Here is a 14,962-nt window from a genome sequence, read left to right on the forward strand (position 1 = left end):
TTGCAGAGTGAGCACTTCCAAAACAGTAACATTCTTCTTAGGAGAAAGGTTAAAGCTTCTTCTGAAGAGCCTTACGAGGTACTCTCATGATCTTAGCAGTACATATTACTACATCGGTGGCATTCTTCTAGCCCCATCCAAGAGTTCCACTGTGAAGGATCTAGAACCTTCGATCACCTCCAAGTGACCTTGGCTGTTTACCCTTCTTCTGGATCTAGGTTTCCACACTAACAGCACCAGCAGGGCTAAGTACCTTTTAGCATTGTTAGGTCGTCTCCTGGAAGTTGTACATTTTGGTGACTGAAAGAAACAAAATAGCCTACTTAAATGAGGGTAGCCTTTTATGTCAACACCAGGACAAAGCATGACTAAAGCCTAGTTTTTCAAGCTAAGAGGAAAGACTATGATGAGAGAAGAGTCTATTGAAAACCAGGCCTAATTAGTTCTGGTGCTCACACAGTTGCTTTTTAATACAGACTAGACAGCATTTACTGTTAATGCATGGTTTGACCTTAGGATGTGTCAGCTTCTGCAGCATTCTTTTTCTCTTTTAATCCTTACTCTGTCAGTTCTCCAGCCCTTTTTTATCCATTCAAAATTCTTTCTTCCAGTTCTCCTGATCTGTATCTCTCTTGCTATCCCACATAATCACAAGACCAAGCTTCAGAATTCATCATGGCTGGAGGTAAAACAGAATATTAAAGAAATTAATGCCTACACCACCACCAATACTTCTGGGTTGTGGCATTTGACAGTGTAGTCCCTGCTTGAATGAATATCTTCTTTTCTTCCAGCAAACCATGCAAACAAAACACAGCCTTCATTATAATACTGTGTGCATTTCCATTACAAAGAGCTTTGCTTAAGGTAAGTCCACAAGGAATCCAGTTATACCCTACTTAACCATCTTACAGATAGAGGTTATAAGCTGCTGTTAAAGATCTCTTGTCACCACGTAGAACACAGGTTTGGCGGATGATTTCAGAACAGAAACGTGAATGCCTCTTCTCAGCATCTGTTTTCTGGGAAAGCAATTGTTTGTACCCTCCTCAGGCTTCCAGAAACAGATCAAAAAGAGTCCCCACATTCCACAAGACCAATGTGTTTGCAGTAGACCAGATAACTGATTTGGCTAAATGGATCATGCTGCAGGATCCACAACAAACTGGTGTGTGCAGGTAGATTTCACTTGCATAGCCCCATGCTTATTTGCCTTAGTGGAATTCAAACTCCTCATTACTTCAAAAAGGGCTTTGTTTCATTAGTTGCATGTTACTTTGATATCTTCATCCTTCCCTCCCAGCAAGTTGTTTCAGATTTAACACGTGTATTTACCTAATTCATATCCACAGTGAGTCAAGCCACAGGCTAACCACAAAGTTAACAGAATCTTTGTGTTTCTGGAGACTTGAAGGCAAATCAGAGCACAAAGTTAGCATCTGATTGTTTCTGAGCACAATAATCTCTGCTAGTTAAAAAAAAAAAATACATCTAGTCAGCTTTAAAATCTTCTAACTTTAGGCATCTGAACAGCCCCTCAGCAATTACCATAAAAAAGCCACCAGAAGAATCAGAAGGCAAGCCAGATAGCCTAGACACACAGCTAGTATGATCAAACTTAGCAGAAGGAAAGCTATTGGACTACTCAAGCTATGAAGAAGAGAATTACAGTAAAACATGTGATCCTGCTTAAGTATGTGAGCCACCCAAAAGACAAACAGTTATCTGTCATTGAAAGCCAAAGCCTATATTTTTCACCCAAAACAAAACAAAGAAAAAAAACAATTGTACAATGGTCAACTACCTTCTAAAACAAGTTCCACAGTAGCTGACACGTAACCTCAAAAAAGGACAACTTGCAAACTGAGGTTTAGAAAGTAAAACGTTGGTCAGTAAATTCTACACTCAGAGTAGTTGCGTATAACACTAGGTACCCAAACAACCTACTGGACATTTAAGTTACACAAGAAATAGTTTTGACTATTAAAACAGGATACTGTAAGGAAACTTTCCATCTGTGTTCCATACAAATGAAAAACACACTGGAAGAAGAACAATACTCAACCCACTTAGCACTGTTACAGATATTTTTATCTAGCAAGATGGAACTAACACCAGTGTCTCTCCTACACAAGCGCTTTCTTAGGTACCCAAAATACACCGAGCTTCCCTACGCATCAGACCACATTATGACTGGATTTCTTTAATTATTTAGCTATCTTCCACATTTTCAATCATTATTAACATCCCATATTGGTCAAGTGCATTTAACATTTACTTGAGCTAAAAAAAAATTAACTTCACTGTTCATGCCCTCAGCCAGCTTCTTCAGAATTTGTGTATTTCAAGTCCTCAAGAGAATGAAGAAGTACTTCTAGTTGTTACTATGACATTATGCTGCTGTACTGATGACAAAAAGGTCATCAATTTTGAAATTACTTGTATACCAGCAGAGAACAGAGAAATGCCACTTTTTCTGAAACGCTTTCACATTGTGATACAAATGATAATTCAGTCACAATAAAGGACCATTGCACAGTGAATAAATGGAATGTTATGCTAAACAAAAAGAGCACTAATGCTTCTTAAATCACAAGATCTGGTAAATGTATTCCTCGTTCACCGAATAATAATGGCTGCATTACATTTTGTATTAGACATCTGATTCCCACCTTTTAAACAAAATGCCTTTTAAACTTCTGGCCATATACAGCTAGATGCAGTTAGGTGTACCACATATCCACATGTATCACAAAGCTGTGGAGGCAGTGAGGTAATTTTTGAAGGCTACGCTATACAAACAGGATGGAAATCCCAATTGCTAACTTCCAAAAGAGTAACCATACAAACACTGTAGGTAGTTTAAACTTAAAATAAGCACATTGTTAAGGAACTATAAACTGATTCTATTAAACTTTGATTAACTGAACAGGTAAACAACTAAAAGTCACTGTGTCAGATAAAGGTAACGGCAAAAAAAGACAGTCTATACCTGTTCATTACACTCAAGAAGAAAAGTAATTTGGTGCAAAAGCTAATAGCACAGAGTAAACACTCAGCAGCTAAAGCCCTGGGATTTACCTTAAAACTAACAACAGATAAGAATAAAATATGTAACACAGAATACACACATTGCCCATTGTTAGTAATACACCACTGCTGACAACAGAAATGTATTATGTATGTGACTATATTGTTAATGACGTCTATACCTTTGTTACATGTTTGATTGAACCAACTGTGAGGTTTCTTCGATGATGTTTCACACCTGGAAGATCCCAAAGGTGATCCAGTACAGTCTCTCCTTCTTCTAGTACATATTTCTGACCGTGAAACTTCGGTTTCTCATAGAAAATCCAACTGTAATAGTGAAATCATGAACTGAGTTGTTGCTACTTGTTAAGATTGTCCTTATACAGCACACTTACTGGAAAGCCTATTACTGAGGTGTTTCAAACACACAAATTATCATCCCTTTCTTAAATCCTCCTTCAGTAGTCACATTTATTTATGATACATAATACTTTATTTCTGTGGTTTGAAAGTATGCAGTTCTTTTTCTCCAGAAGGTAGACTAACATTAACTTAAAACATTACATGTATAAAAATATAATTCAATAACTATGTAAATAAAAAGCCTTCTTTTACTAGAACAAACATACTAGTTGACATATCAAAGGATGTTCTGATCAAATACTACATAAGGCATAAAACACACACACACACTAATAATGGCATTCAGCGTTTCATTAGAACATGACAGAAATGTAAAGTCAAATGTCTCAAAACTGTCTAAATGTTATATACATTGCTATGGCCAAGAATCAAACATACACATTATGCACCACCAAATAAATTTCAAAGCAACAACTGATACATTAATGCCCCTAGGTTTCCAAGGTAAAAACTATTATTTCATTTTGAACAACAGTTTTACAAGTGGATTGAAAAACACTTGCAAAATCTACCCTTAAGGCACCCCTATATCTTTCTGTGTCCACAGTCTTTTACATGCTACATTACAAGCATTACAAGTAGCAGTTGAGATTCCATGTTTTATGGTCCTTTTGCAACAGCTACTGTATAATTAAATTGAACTGAAAAAAAAAATCTTTTCTTTGGCATACACATGCTTTTAGTGATGATTATTGCTTTACTGTCTTAGGACTGGAAGCAAGAAGTCTAAACTTACTTGTGGTTCTATTAGGAACTTTCTGTTTGAAGTTAGTTCCCAGGAGGAACAGTATTTTTGTACTGCAGCATGTGAAGCCTTGTTTTATGCTTATTTCACTGGTATCAAGTCTAATTGTAAAGAAAGAAAAAGACATTCTTGCAGATCAGATGTGTGTCATAAAGAAATAAAAACACAAGAAAAAACACACATGCAATCTTTTGAAAAGATTCTGTTTAAATATGACCTGGATTTCTTACCATCCTCTAATTATCCTAAGTAATGCTCCAATGGGAAAGATCCAGGATGTGGTATCTAGCACATCAGAATGAATTTCTTGTTTACTTTTGCCACCATGAATATCATAAATAATAATCTGAAACAACACACAACACATATGAATGAAGGCCCATTTTAAAAAACAGCACAGATGGTTAATTTTTGTATGGAATAAAACCATTCATTTTGTGCCTACTGTATTATGAAACACTCTATAGAAATAAAACAGCAATAGCAGACAAGGAAACATAGTAAGATTAGTGGCAGTATCTTTACCATACAATCTTATTAGCACATGAAAGCAGATGTTACATTAAAATACAGAAAACTAGAATAATGTCAGAAACTTTCCATTAAAAAAAAAAAATCTAGTATAATAAATTGTTCTGTGTACTGCATTGAACAGTTTCACTCAAATTCTACTCACCCTTCCTGGTCTTGGATTGCATGTAAGACTTGCCCTGTCAACAAGATTCTGAAATTAAAAAGACATGGAAAACAACTATAAATATCCACGACAACATCACAAGGCATAGAAAGCACAGAATGATGGTGTGTCTTAATAGCGGCAAAACCAAATCAGACCCCATCACAAAATGAAGCATTCCCAACACCAGAATGCTTGCTTCTTCAGTTGCACATTTAGTTTATGTAGACTTCAATTTTTAAACATTGTAAGGCATTGCTTTAAATACACTCGAAAAGGAACGATAACAAACAGAAGCAGCTATATTACTCATTAACCAAGCTACATATGTAAGATTTTGCAATGAAATAATCAAATAATCCCATAAGCAGATAATCATATATTTTTGGAAAATACTGTTCTACTAATCTTAAGTGGAAGAAAGGAAAGAACAACGTTCATACAAAAGGCATTGTCATGATTTTCAGATTGAGATGTCCTCACAGTGAAGCTTGCTTCCTATTTCACAGGCTTGCTATTAGGCATACTTTTTCATTATATTTTATGTTCACATCTTCTCTCTTACAACTAGAAGCTGCTTTCATCTATCTTTGATATGCATGAATGAAAAAATAATATATTTTTTCAATTATTCTATCAGAAGACTTTTATTATTTATTTTTTTTAATTTACAATCTTAAATACCCTAATTAACCCAGGAAGGGGAAGGGCTGAAAACAGATGTGGCAAGACCTAAATTTTGTAATGGGGCTAACCATTTTGGTTATTAGTGTTAAGGGACTTGACTTCTTACCACTGGCAATTCTCCAAGTTTTGGCATGGCATGATCTTGGGACCAACGAATCTTTGGCTGCAGTATATCCTGGAGAATGCTTCCAAATCTTGTTCCCTTCTCAAAGGAGTAATTGTTGGCAGATCTCAAATACTGGTAATATACACTTGTGGGAGGTTGCTTTAGAGCAGAATCAACTTTCTGTGAAACAGGGTTACAGTATGTTTGCCCAAGAGAAGTCTCATCTTGAAACTCTTCTGTTTGCTCCTTAGAGTCAAGTTGCTCCTTTGAAAGAAAAGGTGACTGTTCAAGAAATTGATATGCATTTTGGTCATTTAATGGAACAGTTGTTGTTAGATTTCTTGTCCACTGACTGGAAAGACATTCTTCTCCTCTCTCAACATCAAGTGCATTTCCTTCATACGATGACTTGTCCTCATCTTCCATTCCTTCCTCATCTTCCTCTTTACTAAACTGAGTAGACAACTGTAGGCGCTCAGAAACTGATTGGAGAAGGGACAGCACAGAAGCATGGTCAGAGTTATCTTTAGATATTCCATTAGGATGGCCTTCTGGCGATGTGTCTGCAGACAGCAAGTCTTCATGGGAGCTGTCGTCTTCATATATTGGAGACAAAGAAAAAGGATATATCCTACAGCGTTTGGCCTCCACACTCAGAAATGACTCCGAGCTATGGCCCTCTGTGGCTTTAATCAACTTGTTATCCTTTCCATAAGAACAGGTGGGCTCATTATTATTCTTTGCTCTTTCACACATTAGATAACCTACACTATCCAGAGGTAGACCAGAATAAGAAAGTGAGCTAGTTTGTATATCATCAGTAGAGACAGATCTGTTCTCTGTTTGAAGGGCACCTTCATAAACAATTGTAAAAGAACCATTTTCCCACTGCTCAATTAGTGGAGAAAAGCCTAAAAGATCTGTCGATTCCTTCATGTCACTGCTGCAGTCCAGATCATTTTCTTCATGCTGATCATTTCTCTGCATGTCTGAATCCTTCATCTGTACCTCTTTCAGATTCCCTTTACTTTGGGCATAAACTGAGTTGAAGTAGTTTTTCCCTTCATTGTGCTCTCCAGTAACAGGCAATTCAGAGTCAGTGAATGGCGTATTTAACTCAGCATTTTCAAGTGTCAGCTCACTCGCTCCATCTGCTAGTTCCTCTTTACTCTCCACTACCTTTGAATCTTCTAAGACTAAGGCCACATTTACATGGGAAAACATTTCTGCTGCCTCTCTTCCGCTGTGTTCATCCAGATTAGCCTCTACGATGCTTTCTACAGAACCCTGAAGACTCCTTTTGACTTTGTATTCATTTTGTGCGCTGATACTTTCTTCATTAGGCATAAAAGAAGACAAATTAACATTTACAGATGGCAGCAAAACGCGCTCTGGCATATCTGTATTATTGCATGAATCATTTAACTGCAATGGCAGAAATACTTCTTCAGTAACAGCTGCATCTCTATTTACTAAATGTAAAGACACATCAGAATTTCTACTAGTTGCTGATAGCCCCCCTTTACTACATGTCTCTGCTGCAGCCAAATGTTCAAACACCTTTTTATCACGTTCCTCTTTTCCTAGTATCAATGGGGCTGATGCCAGTCTCGCTAAACTACCAGTAGATAGAAATCCATTTGTTTGACATGCAAATGCATTATTTGGTATCTCGTCATCTCTTTGGAGACAATCTACGCTGTTTTCCATACTATTTGAAAGCAGAGGACCCGAGCAAACTGCCTTTTCACAGTTTATACTTATATTCTGAGTTTCTGCATTCACTGTTGGTTCTTCGATTAGTTCCTGTGTTTTGGAAGATAAATTACCATCCAGATTTAAAATCTCTGGGTTTCCAACCTCAGGTTTATGCTCAATCTTTTCAGAATGCTTTTCACTCTCCATGACTTGCCACTGATGGGATGTCAGTTTTTGTTTGGCAGAGTTAATAACTTCATCAATTATTTCTCTTGCTTTTAATGCCAGTACACTATGTAGGTCAATTTTAGCAGGGATGTAAGATGGTATTGTTTTATCTTGATTATTTGTATCATACGTTTCATTTCCTGCAAATGAAAATAAGTCTTCTCTATTGCTCTCATTAAAATGTTTTAACGAATGCACAGTTGACTGGATTTCTTCTGCTTCTAGCTGCACAGTTTTCTGATCATTTAGAATATCTGTATTTATTAAACCGTCCTTTCTCCCACAGACTTGGCAAACACCAACAGCTTGTTTTGCTATTATCTCCTCTACAGCCAAGTGTAAAACTGAGTCCACTATTTCCTCAGCCTTCTTAAACAAAAGAACAGCATCTTGCAAGTCAGTGCAGTCTTGTCCCACCCCGTTAGTATTCTTCCATATTTTCTCAGAATAGAGATCATTTGATCCTGCAGCTGCAGCAGCTGTTTGATCATCTGTTTCAGAAAGAGCTTCTGAGATGCCAGAAGTCTGGTCACAAAGATTCACCTGTTGCTCAGCATTTTTGCACACCTTGGTACACTCTGAATTGGATGCCCTTTTCAAAGGACAAACAGGTGATGGCACTGTCTCTGCCAAGACATCGTCATCAGCCTGCTGTGCAGAGGATAATTCTTCTGCCTCAACACCAAACGTGTGGCCAGAGGAGCTACAGTTCTCTTGTGCTATATCTGATGTTTCCAAGGCAAAAATAGAAAGGTTTGAGCCTTCTATGGATTCCTGAGTAGGTGAAGGGGGGCTGGGGGTGCAAAAATCCTGCACATCTACTTCAGCAGTAAAAGGGTGGAGCACAGCTGGGGTGAACTCAGGTTCCAGAGAAACTGGTGGGCATGAAGCTCTCAGGTCTTCCGAGCAAAGTGGCGTCTTGGTCATTCTGTCCTCATGGATTATTTCCCTAGACTCAGCAGTCAGAAAAACATAGCCATCCTGTCTGGAAGCAACAGACCATCTAGCAACCTGATCATTTTCAGAATTAATGGCAGGGGAAGGCACTTTTCCTTGGCTGTAGGATGAAGAATAAAGTACTGTGGATGATATCCCATGCTTATTATTGTATTCAACTTCGGAAGAAATATGAATATGTCTATCTTCACAACTAGGTGGAGATGCAGAAATGATGTCTACATCAATGTCTTTTTCAGAGATGACAGAGAAATGGTCAGTCAAAGGATTACCTTTGCATTTCAGGGCAGAATGAGAAATCTCCTGATTTTTTTCTTGTGATTTAGAAATGTGAGAGGAAAGTTCAGAAATACAATTCTTAGATTCAAAAGGAGCAAGAGCCATCTCATTCATACTAGCTTCACTGATTTTAGAAGCAGCGAGTGTAGAATCATCTATCCTTTCAGTGCTGACTAAAGGGCAAGGTGCAGGTTTCGGTATGTTATCTTCCACAAGTGTAACTAATGTTCTTTCAGGAATGTCTTGTGCGGTTTTATGGGAAATAGTACCACTGGTAGGAATTGAATTTTCTGACAGGCTCATATCTATAGGCTCCAAGGATTTGCTCTTTTCACATTCAAGATCAGGAGTAGAAACAGCATCTCTCTTATCTTTTGAACCAACTTCTCTTTTCACTATGTTTTTATTTACAGATTTGTAATCAGGATGAAGAGAAGCTGAGTAACAGTCATCTGTTTCAAGTGAAGACTCAAAACTAACAGAAAGAGGTGCTGTCAGCTCATCTAAGTTAGATTTCATATTTTCACATCCATGTGTGCACAATCCATGAGCAAAATTTTCCACTGCAACCTCAGACATAACCTTCATTTTTTCTAGACAACCGGGCTGTGGTGTGGCAGTATCCTTAGAGTTTTTCACATGGTTTAACTGATGTTCATTTCGTACGTGCATTGGTTTCCTTAACGCATTCAGTTCCTCATTACAAGTCACCTGGTCCATGACTGTGTCTTTATCATTTTCAACAGTTAACTTTGAAGCAGTCAGATTACCTGTGGCTACGCACTCTTCTCCCCTGGACTCCACGCTAAGCGAAGTGCATGTCTGTTCATTAACAGGTAAAAGAACTCTAGCAAGAAAGTTCTGTGGATTTTGCTCTCTTTCTGCAGCCGCCACCATTTTCTGTGCATCACTTTTTCTTGGATCACTATCTTTATTTGCACAACCCGTGTGCTCATCTGCTTGCTGCTGCAATATAGTATTGGAATGAAGCATCTGTACATTTGATGTTATCTGTGAGTGCTTATCTATTTGATCATTACAGCAATACTCTTCCTTGCTCAACTGGAGTTCTTCGTTAATTTTGTCATTTGATTTGGGTGACTGCAAACAGCCATCCTGCATTTTTTCTGTGGATTCCTGATAGGAGTGATCACTACATTGAATTTCTTTTTCACAATTAGAAGCGGCCTTTTTGTCCATTAGAAAATAACATTCTGCTTCTCCCAGCCGTATATATTCTTTTCCAAATGAACTGTCCACAGCACTCATTTTAAGGGCATCTGCAATCTGATGAGTGGAATTGGTTGGGATCTTGCTGTTTCTACTAGATAACAATAATGATTCTTGTGAATATGTCCTCTTAACTTTGTCTGCTTCTATAATTGGTGTATGTTTTAAGTCTACTTCACTGGGTGATCCAGTAGATGAAGCTGAGGCATTTGGTGTTATTTCATGTTTATTACTATCCAAATAATGTTGAGCTTCACCAGACTTTTTCAGTTCCATTTTTACTGTTGAAGAATTTACTATGACATCTTCATGATCTTTACCCTCATCTTCTCCATTTTCTTTCGTTACGTGTTCTGATTTTGGAGAGACAACTGTTTGAATTTCTCCATTTTCCTTGACCACTGAAGCATTTCTGTTGTCAGTACCTTCCTCTCCCTTTTCAGTCATTTCTGATTGACTCTTCAGTAGCTGCCTAATCCTTGCAGAACCTCGATATGTTGCATAAGTAACTGCAGGTGCTTGTGGTTTCCGTTGTATCTGCCTGTAACAATGAGCATTATTATTGGCATAAGACAGAACATGTAAATAGATATTGTGATAATAACAAAGGTTAACACAAACTATAGATGACGTACATTACCATTCTCCTTCAAAGGCTAACACAAACTGTAGACTGCACACAATGCTACCTTCCTCCTTTTTCTTCTCCTAAATGTGAACTTCCGTGACATATGATACATGCGCTATCTTTTGTTGTAAAAAGCCAAGTTAAACTATAAAGAAGAACTAGATGTTGCTATAAACAATTTCCATCATCTGCTTTCTACTGAATAATTGATTTACTATTTAGAAAAGCCACTGTAAGTCAACACTTCTAATGCCATAAAGAAGCATACTTTTGTGAAGATGTTAAACCCTACTGAAACAGTTAAGTACTTAAATACTGATTGCTTATTATCACAGGGTAATAAACACAGAGAGTAAAAGCAGATCAGTTAAGAATGAAAACTAAATGCTAGAAGAAATAGCAACATGAGAAGCCTAGAAATGTGACAAGAAATTGGTAGACCCAGCCATTGATCAGCTTTATGCTTAACAGCAGCCAAACAACTCCACCTCTACTCTTCCCTCCTCCTTTTTAAAAAGCAAACAAACAAAACCCAACCCCCCCCAACGCAAAAACTGACAAGAAGAATAACCACAGAAAAAATGTGATCCTGATCTTTCACTGCCCTCTCTGATATTCTAAGGATAAGTTCAGAGTCTGTCGCTATCAATTTTCTTCAGAAGCTTCTGAAGAACCATCTGAGGAACATTTTTCTTCTTTCTTAAAATTAACCAGCATAAATGCTCACCTTCCTAATGCTTCTCTGCTCCTTGTTTGTTGTTTGAAGAATTTTTGCAAAAATAGGGCAGTGATGAGATATGTGAAAATTAATTCTTCTCCATAGAACAAAGCAGATAGTCAAACTGCACTTAAATTCTATTTTCTTTTAGCTCCCACCTAAACTAAGAACAAAATTTTTACAACACTTATCCAGTCTGAACCTATGTCTGCTTACATTCTGTCTGGAAGTGGCAGCTAACCTACCTAGGAAACTGTCACTCTTCAGAAGAGTCTCTTGAATAAAAGAGTTAGCTAAGATTTTGATTTCAAATATGAAAAAATTGCAATAAGCCAATTTAGTTTAGAGCCTTAGGCACTTATTTCTACATTAATTTTATTTTAACTTAGCACTATTAGATTTACAGGTAAAATCCCTCTTTGTGTAGCTTTTGAACATGTGAAGAGTAGAAGTAAACTAAAAGTAAACTGAATTGTTTTTATGGATAAACATTAAAGCAAAGATACAAAGATACAAAAGCTTATTTATATGTAAGCTTTATGTGCCAGGTGTGCTTAGGCTAATGCCAAAAATACCTGAATATGGGAACTTAGATGTGGTGTGAACTGGAAAATGACATTTCTATTGAGGATTAAATACACTGTGATGAAGGCCACAGTAGAATCTCAATATAGAGTTTACAGGAAAGTCATATATAAACACCGTATCTCCCAAGCATTTGCAAAGCCAGATGCATTTCATCTTCTATACTACTAGTTTAGTTTCCACAGATTCCAACAGTGGCAGCTGCTAGACATCAGGCACACCAATTAAGTTGCTATTTTCAGCACCTCTTAAAAGAAGCACATATATTTCTGTTTGTAAGAAAAAAAATAAACAGTTGGAAAAAGGACAGTAGAGAAAAAAAATAAAGTCTTTATGGTTTCCTTACAGAAAAAAAAACCCAAATCTTACATATTAGACAAATATTTTCCAAAGCTCTAGATATCCTAAAAATCTCAGGGGAAGGAATTGCTGAGCTCTGTAGTACACCCTATTTACTTAACAGAAGCCATAATAAAAACAAGTCTGAAGAACCTGTAAGAACTAATCATGCCACAAAGAATTAAGTGTACTGGCTATCCTCTCCCATTTTAGTTTTTACATAATGAAGCAAAAATGTTTGCAATAATCACTGGTGAGCTTTTTAACAAAATCCAACCATAGTTCTAGCATACTTTGATTCATCTCAAATATATAAGTAAGTGCACAACAGTCCTGAAAACAGACAAAATTTCTTTTTGTCAAAAAAGAATGCAGGCTTGCACCAATTAGACAAACAAATTCTATGAATTACTGAAAGGGAAAACTGTAAAATGTTTTTAAAGCAAGCTTATCAGTGGTATTGTGAGGTTCTGAACACTCAAACAGCTCGAACAAAAAACTATTTTGAATAAACTGCTCAATGATAGTTAACTTTTACTGCATGTCTTCTATCCTGCAGATTTTTTTTTTTGCCTAATACACAGTGGGATAAATTCAGAATTTATCTGTAAACATGTGGTAATAACTATGACACAAACCTAGGAAATATCTGTTTACCACATCCAACCTTGCCTTCAAGTATCACCCATGAGCTCAGCAATTGTTAGACTGAAAGCATCCAGAAACTAGATGAACAGCTTAATTTTAGACAAGACAAATGGATAGACAGGGACAAATGGATAACCCAGCATAGAGGGGTAGGATACTACATTTACAATGTCTTGAACTACAGAACCCAACTAGGATTTCCACCATTTTTTACAAACCATCAGGCAAAATCAATATATGCAGAACTTCCTTCTTGCCTATCACATGCCTTTTGTCATTTATCCTAACTTTGTTTCCTTTTGTCTTCTGAGGGAATTCTGCACACAGATTGCTTGATTTGTAGTAAAAATCTAAGCAAGACTTAGAGCAACATGCCCTATAGAGATTTATGCACAAACCCAATCCTGACCAGCAGTGGTTACACCACCACTTCATCCTGTGCAGCCTCACCTTATGGTTACCTTATGGCTTCTTCCAGCATCTCCTAATTTACAGCTCTGCTTTCCTGCAGACTTGCCTCTTCCAAATGTTTCTTCAGTGCATGCTCTTTTAGAAAGGAACTAACCTATCCAGCACATACAGCTTTGGAATCTCTGACCTTTGACCATGGATTTGATTCTCAGTGTCAATGGACCTTTTATTCCTACCACATTCATTTTTAGAGCAAGTAGAAGCATTTGCAATCCAAATGTTCACATGCAACAAGACGTTTAAAAAATGAAAACCTATGCTCCTCTGTGGTAGTTACAACTCAGATGGCTTACTCTAAACCTTGCTTTAAGTCTTAAGAAGCACATTAAGAAGCGGGCTCTGTCATGCAAAATATTTTAAAAATGTCACTAGAGACTTGTTTCACAGATATTTAAAGTAACAATTCATTTCTGATCGTCAGAAGAGCATGTCATTTCTGAACTTACCTTAAAAACTCTTTGCAATTTTTCTTTTTCCAATTCATACGAGGATAACGATGAAAGCCTGATTGCACACACAACCTAATGTGTAATTCTGTCACACATTTCAAATGCTGGGAGATTCCTTCTTTCTCTTCTGTATAGGAAACTACTATTCAATTCCCTATAGTGCCTATTTTGCAAAAGACTGTTTGACAGCAACAAGAGAACATGTCAACATAAATTACACTAAATTTGTCACAAGTAGGTGCTTGTAGGGATTTCTTCTATTCTGGAAGAGAAACAAAAAGTTCAGTGGGGGCTAAGTCAAGGAAGGGAGGGGTACATCTTCTAACACTTCTCGTATGATAGACAGTTTGTATAACTTGCTCCAGAAGTGGCATTAGTTATAAAACAAGCTTGTTAGTTTTGAAGTCTGGAAGCAGGAGGAATCTGATTACCCTGAATACCTCATCTCAGTGCATCCATAAAGACTAAATTATTTCCATTTTTTTTCAAGTCATCAAGTTGGTGACTGCTCCTATTTGTACATATAATACAACAGAAAGCAGGTATCCTTAGATTATTTTCAAAAAGTGCCAGGAAGATCATCTAGTATGATATAGCACTATATGGATACAGCACCTCAGACTCCAAGGCACCACAGATTTATTTGCACTTTGGGACATCCATGCTAGAAAACCCTTGCAACCAGCTCCACAGCTGAGCTTTAGGCTCACCAGCTCAGACTCAGCAGTGTTCAAGTGCAAGTGTACTGCTGGCTGGCCTGTTTCTGCAGCACACGACACTTGTCTCTCTCCCAAGACACACAGCCTTTTTTCCCCTCCATACCTCACTCTTCCAGACATGTCTTCTCCAGCTCAGCTGTCTCCTACCTTTTCAAAGCTTAAACGCACATGTCTTCCCTAACATCCTTTCATAGACCCCCTCAGAAGTAGCCCCCACACAAGAAAGGTCTTCTGGTTATGGGATGAAAACCTCTGCTCTACATCAGTATACCTCCTATAGTTCCCATCTACTCCTTCCTAATTATTGTACAATTATGCCATTCTCTATTATCATTTTTTTCCA

General features: G+C 37.3%; 2 protein-coding genes across 2 annotated transcripts in view; both read right to left on the minus strand.

Annotated features, from left to right (window-relative positions):
• CRYBG3 (crystallin beta-gamma domain containing 3) overlaps positions 1–8,767 on the minus strand; it is a 51,448-nt gene extending 42,681 nt beyond the window's left edge. Inside the window, exons 1-4 of the mRNA XM_065741881.1 lie at positions 5,671–8,767; positions 4,878–4,925; positions 4,432–4,547; positions 3,213–3,360 (exon numbers count right to left, since the gene is read on the minus strand). Coding sequence (XP_065597953.1) covers positions 3,213–3,360; positions 4,432–4,547; positions 4,878–4,925; positions 5,671–8,523 — 3,165 coding nt within the window. The 5' untranslated portion in view covers positions 8,524–8,767. The remainder of the gene's footprint in view (positions 1–3,212; positions 3,361–4,431; positions 4,548–4,877; positions 4,926–5,670) is intronic.
• LOC136052855 (very large A-kinase anchor protein-like) overlaps positions 8,531–14,962 on the minus strand; it is a 40,975-nt gene continuing 34,543 nt past the window's right edge. Inside the window, exons 4-5 of the mRNA XM_065743282.1 lie at positions 8,677–10,603; positions 8,531–8,545 (exon numbers count right to left, since the gene is read on the minus strand). Of these exons, the coding sequence (XP_065599354.1) occupies positions 8,531–8,545; positions 8,677–10,603 (1,942 nt within the window). The remainder of the gene's footprint in view (positions 8,546–8,676; positions 10,604–14,962) is intronic.

This window comes from Cyrtonyx montezumae, unplaced genomic scaffold (assembly GCF_038088225.1).
Source record: "Cyrtonyx montezumae isolate F1298 unplaced genomic scaffold, pur_monq_1.0 scaffold_3, whole genome shotgun sequence".
NCBI classification, from domain to species: Eukaryota; Metazoa; Chordata; class Aves; order Galliformes; family Odontophoridae; genus Cyrtonyx; species Cyrtonyx montezumae.